This window comes from Crocuta crocuta, unplaced genomic scaffold (assembly GCF_008692635.1).
Source record: "Crocuta crocuta isolate KB4526 unplaced genomic scaffold, BGI_CrCroc_1.0 scaffold35, whole genome shotgun sequence".
Lineage (NCBI taxonomy): Eukaryota > Metazoa > Chordata > Mammalia > Carnivora > Hyaenidae > Crocuta > Crocuta crocuta.
The window spans coordinates 144,650-153,012 of NW_027530625.1; the positions used below are offsets into that span (position 1 = coordinate 144,650).

An 8,363-nucleotide genomic window follows, 5' to 3' on the forward strand; every position below is an offset into this window, starting at 1 on the left:
TAGTTGGTAAGTTGGTAAAGAGGTTATATATAAATATATATATATACATACTTGAAATTCAAGTTAGTTGTCTTGGCTTCAGGAATAGAACTCAGAAATTCATGTCTTACATATGACACCCAGTGCTCATCTGGAAAAAGGGGGCCCTCCTTAATGCCTGTCACCCACTTAACTCATCTCCTCACCCAACTCCCCTTCAGCAATCCTGTTTGTTCTCTATTCAAGAGTCTCTTATGAGTTGCCTTGCTGTTTTTACCTTATTTTCCCTTCTCTTCCCCTATGTTCATCTGTTGTGTTTCTCAAATTCCACATGAGTGAAATTATATGATATCTGTCTTTCTCTGACTTTTTTCGCTAAGCATAATACCCTCTAGTTCCATCCACAGTGTTGCAAATGGCAAAATTTCATTCTTTTTGATTTCTCAGTAGTATTCCATTATATATATATATATATTCAACATATTCTGTATCCTTTCATCAGTCAATGGACATTTGGGCTCTTTCCATAATTTGGCTATTGTTGATAGCACTGCTAAAAAAACATTAGGGTGCACATGCCCCTTCGAATAAGCATTTTTGTATCCTTTGGATAAATTCCTGGTAGTGAAATTGCTGGATCATAGTGTAGTTCTATTTTTAATTTTTGAGGAAACTCCATACCGTTTTCTAGAGTGGCCGCACCAGATTGCATTCCCATTAGCAGGGCAAAAGGGTTCCCCTTTCTCTGCAACCTCATCAACATCTGTTGTTTCCTGAGTTGTGAATTTTAGCCATTCTGACAGGTGTGAGGTGGTATCTCATTGTGGTTTGATCTGAATTTCCCCAGTGATGAGTGATATTGAGCATCTCTCCATGTGTCAGCCCTCTGGATGTCTTCTTTGGAGAAGTGTCTATTCATGTCTTCTGCCCATTTCTTCAATGGATTACTTGTTTTTGGGGAGTTGAATTTGGTAAGTTACTTTTTCCCCAGTGAGGCAATATTACTTTTATTTTCTTTTAATTAATCAATTAATTAATTAAATCACTCATTCATTTTTATTATTTTTTAATTTAAATTCAAGTTAGTTAACGTATAGTGTAGCCCTGGCTTCAGGAATAGAACCAAGTAATCATCTCTTACATATGATAACCAGTGCTCATTCCCAAAAGTGCCCTACTTAATGCCCATCACCCATTTCACCCATCCACTCCCCCATCTCCCCTTAAGCAACACTCAGCTTGTTCTCTATATTTAAGAGCCTCTTAGTTCTTTCTAGATTTTGACTATCGGCCTTTTATCTGATATGTCATTTGCAAATATCTTCTCCCATTCTGTTGGTTGCCTTTTAGCTTTGTTGCTTGTTTCCTTCACTGTGCATAAATTTTTATCCTGATGAGGTCCCAATAGTTCATTTTTGCTTTTATTTCCCTTGCCTCCAGAGACATCTCAAGGAAGAAGCAGCTGTAGCCAAGATCAAAGAGGCTGCTACCTGTTTTCTCCCGTAAGGTTTTGATGGTTTCCTCTCTCACATTTAGGTATTTCATTCATTTTGAATTTACTTTTGTGTATGGTGTAATAAGGTGGTCCAGTTTCATTCTTCTGCATGTCACTGTCCAGTTTTTCCAACACCGTCTTCTGAAGAGACTCTCTTTTTTCCCATTGGATACTCTTTTCTGCTTTGTCGAAGATTAGTTGGCCATATATTTGTGGGTCCATTTCTGGGTTCTCTGCCTGATTCCATTGATCTACATGTGTGTTTTTGTGCCAATACCATACTGTCTTTGATGATTACAGCTTTGTAAATATAGCTTAAAGTCTGGAATTGTGATGCCTCCACCTTTGCTTTTGTTTTTCAACATTACTTTGGCTATTTGGGGTCTTTTGGATTCCATACAAATTTTAGGATTGCTTTGATCTCAGACTCTAAAGTCAGAATTTCCAGACTTAAACTTTACCTCCATCTTTTTCTAGGTGGCTCCATTTCTTAATCAAGAAAATGAGCATAACCCACGACTGTCTTGTAGAGTTCTTTCAGATTTCAGTGAGATAATGCATGTCTATTAATATTCGGATTCCATCTTTAATTATGTCTTTGTTTCCACCTGCACAATATCAGGGCAGTTAAAGTTTTTGAAGTGTCATACTCTATTTTTTCCTTAGTTACACCAGGGACATGAAACCAGGAAACAACACATTGAGTGCTTCTGAATTCCTCCTCCTGGGCCTGTCTGAGCAGCAGGAACAGCAGCCTCTCCTCTTCGGCATTTTCTTCAGCATGTACCTGCTCACCTTGCTGGGAAACATTGTCATCATATTGGCCATTGTCTCTGATCCACACCTCCACACCCCCATGTACTTCTTCCTGGGCAACTTCTCCCTCACTGACCTGTGTTTAGCATCTACCACAGTCCCCAGGATGCTGGTGAACATCCAGGCCCATAGGAATACCATCACCTTCGCTGGATGCCTGTCTCAGGTCTACTTCTTCCTATGGTTCATTGGTCTAGATGTGTTCCTCCTGGCAGTGATGGCATATGACCGGCTTGTGGCTATCTGCCATCCCCTTCGCTACACCTTGGTCATGACTCCCAGATGCTGTACCCTGCTGTTGGTCATGTCCCTAATGCTCACTCAGTCATACTCTCTGACCCACACCAGTCTCCTGGCTCAGTTATCCTTCTGCACTGACAACATCATTCCCCACTTCTTCTGTGAACTTCTCCCCCTGTTGAAGCTCTCTTGTTCCAATACTTATGCCAACCAGTGTGTGCTGATGTACTGGGGAGGGGCATTGACCATCTTGATCCCCTTGCTAATTATCATCTCTTATGTCTGCATCGTGGCTGCTATTGTGAGAGTCCCATCAGCTAGTGGGAAGTGGAAGGCCTTCTCCACCTGCGGCTCCCATCTCTCAGCAGTTTGCTTGTTCTATGTGTCTGCTATTGGGGTGTACTTCATTCCCTCCTCTGCTGATTCAGCCAGGAAGGACAGGATTGCAGCAGTGATGTATGCCGTGGTGACTCCCATGCTGAACCCATTCATCTATAGTCTGAGAAACAAAGATATGAAAAGTGCCTTGGGGAGACTTCTGAGCGGAAGGATACTGCAATCTCCATGAGGCCAAGGACATCATTCTGGGAATGAAGGGGAGATCAGCTTATAGAGTTGTCGAAGTCCTGCATCAGCCTCTTGCTAGTTTTCTAACCTACGGCAGTGAGCCACAGTTTGCCTACTCATAAAAGGAGGTAATCAAATATTTTCCATCATGCCAAATACTAAAATAAAAAATGATTAAAAATACATTATCTATCATCTAGTGTTTCTGGAAGAACTAGGAGAAAAAATATGTAACCTTTCTCATTCTGGGTCTTGTGCTTAGATTTTTATCATCTTTAGTAATATTCAACATGTTCCTTTGAGGTAAATATTTGCATTGTACAGAAAAAAAAAAACAAAAAAAAAAAACCAAGGCTCAAAAAAGGGGTTAAATTACTTATCTGAAGTTACACAGTTTCATGGCAGAACCAGAATTTGAACCCAGATCTGATTCCAAAATGTGTACCCTTAATGGTTACACAATGCCTAAATAGACATGAAATCCACATATTTCTCTCAATTACTGATTTTCTTTCTTTTCTTGCTTCCCACACATCGTTCACATACACAGTTCCAATCAACACTTCTCTCTATACTAGCAGATGACTTGAGGTTGGGGCAAGGCAAATCAGAAGCTAGAATGGAAGAATAAACACTCTCTGAGATCCTGATACTTCGCCAAAGGAGCACACCCCCTACTGGAGCAGAAGTCTCTAGTTAGATATTCTGAAATGTCCCGAGACTAAAGCCACATGATCAGAGAACGGTACTCAGACCACATTATGTGGGGCTTTCACCGAGTTTCTTTTATGAGGTCACCATTTTTCAGCACAGTGCCAACAATCTATGTTAAATATATCTATTTTTAAATATATCAGTTTTATTATTGCATCTCCCTTAGGGATGCTGCTAATGATTCATCCTCACAAGGGGATAAGGATTTTTCAATAATCCCCAGGAGAAATTTTTGAAACTTCACTGCATTCCATCCATTTCTTCTCTGCATTGTAACTCTGAGATCTCACTGAGAAATTCAGATTCTTAAAATAATTTTTAAGTGAAAATAAGACTTACACTGGAATCAGAACTACCTGGTTTATGTATCAATTCCACCATTCACTGTTTGTATGACTTCTAGCTAGTTACCAACGCCCCTCTGTCTCAGTTTCCGAATATAAACAAGTGAATAGTAATAGTAACTGTAGTAACTATCATCTAAGGCAGTTGTGAGAAATCAAATAGATAACACATGTAAAACTGCTTAGCACAATGCTTGTCACATATGCTACAATCTTCAAGCTCTGCTTAAAACATCAAATGCAAGTTTCTCTTCTCCCTTTGGATAGGTGAATCTAGAAGGACTTCACTGAGGAGGTAACAGTTGTGATGGGTCTTAAAGTATGGGTATGTCATTGCAAGACAGAAAATAAGTTTTTCAAGGCAGGAGGAACAGAATACAGAAGGTACAAATTTATGTCAAGAAAGGAAAATGAGAAGCTATAGCTCTGTAGGTGAGTTGAGATGGGGATGTAATGTTCCTGACGTTGGGGTGTCCAAACATTTCCTGATGTAGTCCATTTTACATCCCAGTATGCAAACTGGGTACTGCCACCTAAAACGGTCCCTGGTCATTTGTTCATTGGTCAGTGTATGCTTATGATTCAACTGATCTTCAAACACTAGAAGGCAAGAATTCTGGTGAAATCAATATCTGGCTAGACTTCAGGTAGTACGATAAGTCAGGGATTTGCTGCTGGTAATGTAACCCTAGTTGGCATCACTAGAGTGCATGGGTAGTAGCCAAGAAATGCCTCATTTAAGGAGAAGGTTGTCCAGAGCCATGAGATAACCTTAAGACTGAGACATATCCCCAACATCTGTTCAAAGCAGAGGCTAAATAAATAAATAAATAAATAAAGCAGAGGCTAATTTTCTGGCACCAGAAGTTTATTCACTGCAACTAGCTGTCAATCTCCTGAAGTTGCCTCACCCAGTTGATGGGCTGCTGACTACAGACATATTAGTGAGCCTACCCCAAACCACGAAAAAAATTACCTAGCTGAGCCAAATCTGAAATATTAACCTAAAGAAATATAAACTAAGTAAGTGGTTGTTTTCTAAACACTAAGCTTAGGGGAGACTTTGTTATGGAGCTTTTGGTAATTGATAAAGCTCTGCTTGAGGTGGGTGATACACAAGATGACAGTTGCTTTCTTCAAAATGTCTGCCTGCCTAATTTTCTCTAGACTAATAACTTGGAACAGATTTCAGTACAGCCCCAACATGAAAAAACAGTCTTGGCTACAGGAATATTTACTTGATTCATCAATGGGGGGAGCAGAATTTAGCTAATACATACCACTCATAAATGGAAGAATACAAATGGCTGGACAAGAAAGTTATGAAACATTGGGCTGGATGGGGTAAAAGTGCTCAAAGCGGAAGGATTATCCTATGACCCAGGAGACAGAAATACCTGGAATAAGTTCTCACACACTGCTGGGATCATTGATAGGCTTGGACATGATGGTGCTTACAGCAAATGGAATGTAGATGCTAGAACACCTTGGCAAAGTACTGAGGAAGAGGTCAGAATTTCAGGGACATGGCCATGTTAGAATGGATTTATAAGACCACAGAATATACCAGGCAACTATGCGCCCAAGAAAGGACAGGAGATGCTCCTTTCACTAAAGCAATAAAGAACACACTTGTGAGGAAGACAACAGAATCACTGAGAAGTTGATTGGGGGCTCTCTCCCTTGGGACAGAACTGACAGAAAATGCTAACATGGAGCTTGGCTCCCTGGTGTCGATAGGGATACCATTATTCTGGAGTAGCAGAGGCCCAGGTGGCAGCACTTAATCATCAGAGGCAATATGAATGAAAATACCAAATATCAAAATGCATGGCAAGGCCAGATCTCCTATAGGGATTTGTTGAAGTGGTTAATAAACTGCTGTGTTTCTAGAGCTTAAGTAGAGGGGAAGCCAACGAGGGTATTGCTTAAATTATATAACAACAACAACAACAACAAGACAGTATGTAGAAACCGATGGTAGCTTTTACAATATAAAGTCATAATCCCTCACCCAATTGTAAGACTTAAGACAGGGTGCAAGGGTGCAGTGGCAAACCATCATACACTATAAATGCTCTATTTGAGATTAGGTTCAAGTGGGTCAGAAAACACAAGCAAACAAGGATGGTCAGCACAGATCCCGACATTCTCCATCTGTTTTTCAGTTTCTTTTCACTCAACACACATCATTGGTCTACTGGGGTGGAAAACACTTGAACCCGGTTCATGGACAAAATTATAATACATTGCAATGAGCTGAAAATGGATGGATGAATACAGCTTGGAATGTCCACTGCCATATACAACCCCACCGAGGAGTGACTCTAAGGAAGAGTAGCAAGGAAAAATCAAGTGGGCAAGTATCCACTTGCTTATCATTTTTGAACAGGAGTAGAAGCCAAAGATAAGAAGAAATAGCCTCTTCAGAAGTGATGAATGCCTCACTCTGATAATATTGTTAGTATAATTCAAAATCATGGGTCAAAGTTAACTAAACATTATTCAAAGATAGAACTGTACATAGTATGTAGCAGGTCCAGAAGGACTTTTATGGAAAGGTAGCGAACTATAGCAAAGAATAAAAAATTGAGTAAGCTTTGTTCTCAGCATTCAAGAGTCTCTCATGGTTTGCCTCCAAACTGAGGACTGATGGGTGGGGGGGAGGGGAAGGAGGGTGATGGGCATGGAGGAGGGCACTTGTGGGGATGAGCACTGGATGTTACATGGAAACCAACTTTACAATAAATTATTTAAGAAAAAAATATTCACACATTAGAATACAAACAAAAGAAGTTCTAAGTGACCTTGCCCCTTTGGCTTAGATTACCCTACACAAACACCAGAGAAATATTCACATTTATAAGACAGAACAAGTCCTTTACGAAATACACTGACCACATACATTGTTACATCTAAAGCCGAAGAGAATGATTCTGGGTCATTTTTTTAAAGCCTAAGCAAATATGTTAAGGGATGATATTGCTTCATAAACACATGGGTTCTCCATGGTATAATTTCAAAATACAGACGTAGGATCAAAGTTCATGAGAAGAAAATGTATGAATTCCAAAAAGCTTACTCAGTGCAGACTTTATATCATTGTTCCTCAGGCTGTATATGAAGGGGTTCAGCAGAGGAGTCACAACAGTGTAAAATACGGCTGCAACCCTGTCCTTACCCCCAGAGTGTGATGAAGGGGGGAAAAGATAGACACTAATCGCTGTGCCATTAAACAGGAAGACGATGGTGAGGTGGAACCCACAGGTGGAGAGTGCCTTCTACCTTCCAGAGGCAGATGAGACCCTAAGAATGGTGGAGATGATGTATGCATATGAGAGAATGACCAGGAAGAGAAGACCAGTGAGTATCATGGAGACTAGAATGAACAGGGCTACCTGGTTGGTGCTGGTGTCTGAGCAGGACAGCTGCAGCAGAGGGACCACATCACAGAAGAAGTGATGGATGCTGTTGCCTACACAGAAAGAAAGCCTAGCCATAAGCAGGGTATATAAGTGGGCAGCGAGGTTGGTGAGGATCCAGCATGCCTCCAGAAGGAGCACAAACTCAAGAGGACTCATGAGTGTGGAATAGCAAAGAGGCCTGCAGATGGCCACATAGTGGTCATAGGCCATCACCCCCAAGAGGAGATCATCCAGTGCTCCAAATGTCATGAAGAAATGCATCTGGGCCAAACACCCTTCATGGTATGGTCTGACTTCTTGTCTAGATGTTCACCAGCATCTTGGGGACTGTGGTGGAAGAAGAGCAGGCATCAGCAAAAGAGAGGTTGGCCAGGAAGAAATACATGGGGGTATGGAGGTGTGGGTCAAAGCCAATGGCCAGGATAATGAGCAGGTTTCCCATGACAGTGACCAGGTACACACCCAAAAAGATGCCAAATAGGAGAGGCTGCTGCTCTGGCCTTTCAGGAAGACCCAAGAGGAGAAACTCAGTGACACTGGACTGGTTGATTTCATCCATGCCACTATTTTTCCTGGAGGGAGAGAAGAGACAAGTCAAAAAGTGTAAAAAAAAAAAAAAAAAAAGTTGGTGCTTCTATCCTTCTCTAAAATAAATGCCCTCACCCAATTCACGTATGTCTATATTCCAAGTTCCTGGACCTTTCCTCCAAAGTCTGTACATGGTTCCCTACTCCTCAATCCACCCAAGAAAGGAGAGCAATCAGGCAGAGAGATTAAAAATCA

At 41.0% G+C, this 8,363-nt stretch overlaps 1 protein-coding gene and 1 pseudogene across 1 annotated transcript; one reads left to right on the forward strand and one right to left on the reverse strand.

The window, feature by feature from the left end:
- Window positions 1–2,153: 2,153 nt before the first annotated feature.
- Window positions 2,154–3,098, forward strand: LOC144234998 (olfactory receptor 1G1-like). The gene has a single exon (XM_077768443.1). The coding sequence runs from the start codon at window positions 2,154–2,156 to the stop codon at window positions 3,096–3,098; it is 945 nt and encodes a 314-aa protein (XP_077624569.1).
- Window positions 3,099–7,193: 4,095 nt separating this feature from the next.
- LOC144235043 (olfactory receptor 1N2-like) lies at window positions 7,194–8,139 on the reverse strand (annotated as a pseudogene).
- Between the last annotated feature and the right edge of the window lie 224 nt (window positions 8,140–8,363).

What these genes read in the sequence shown, in the direction of transcription:
- LOC144234998 (XM_077768443.1), top strand. Translation starts at nt 2,154, where the DNA reads ATGAAACCAGGAAACAACACATTGAGTGCTTCTGAATTCCTCCTCCTG.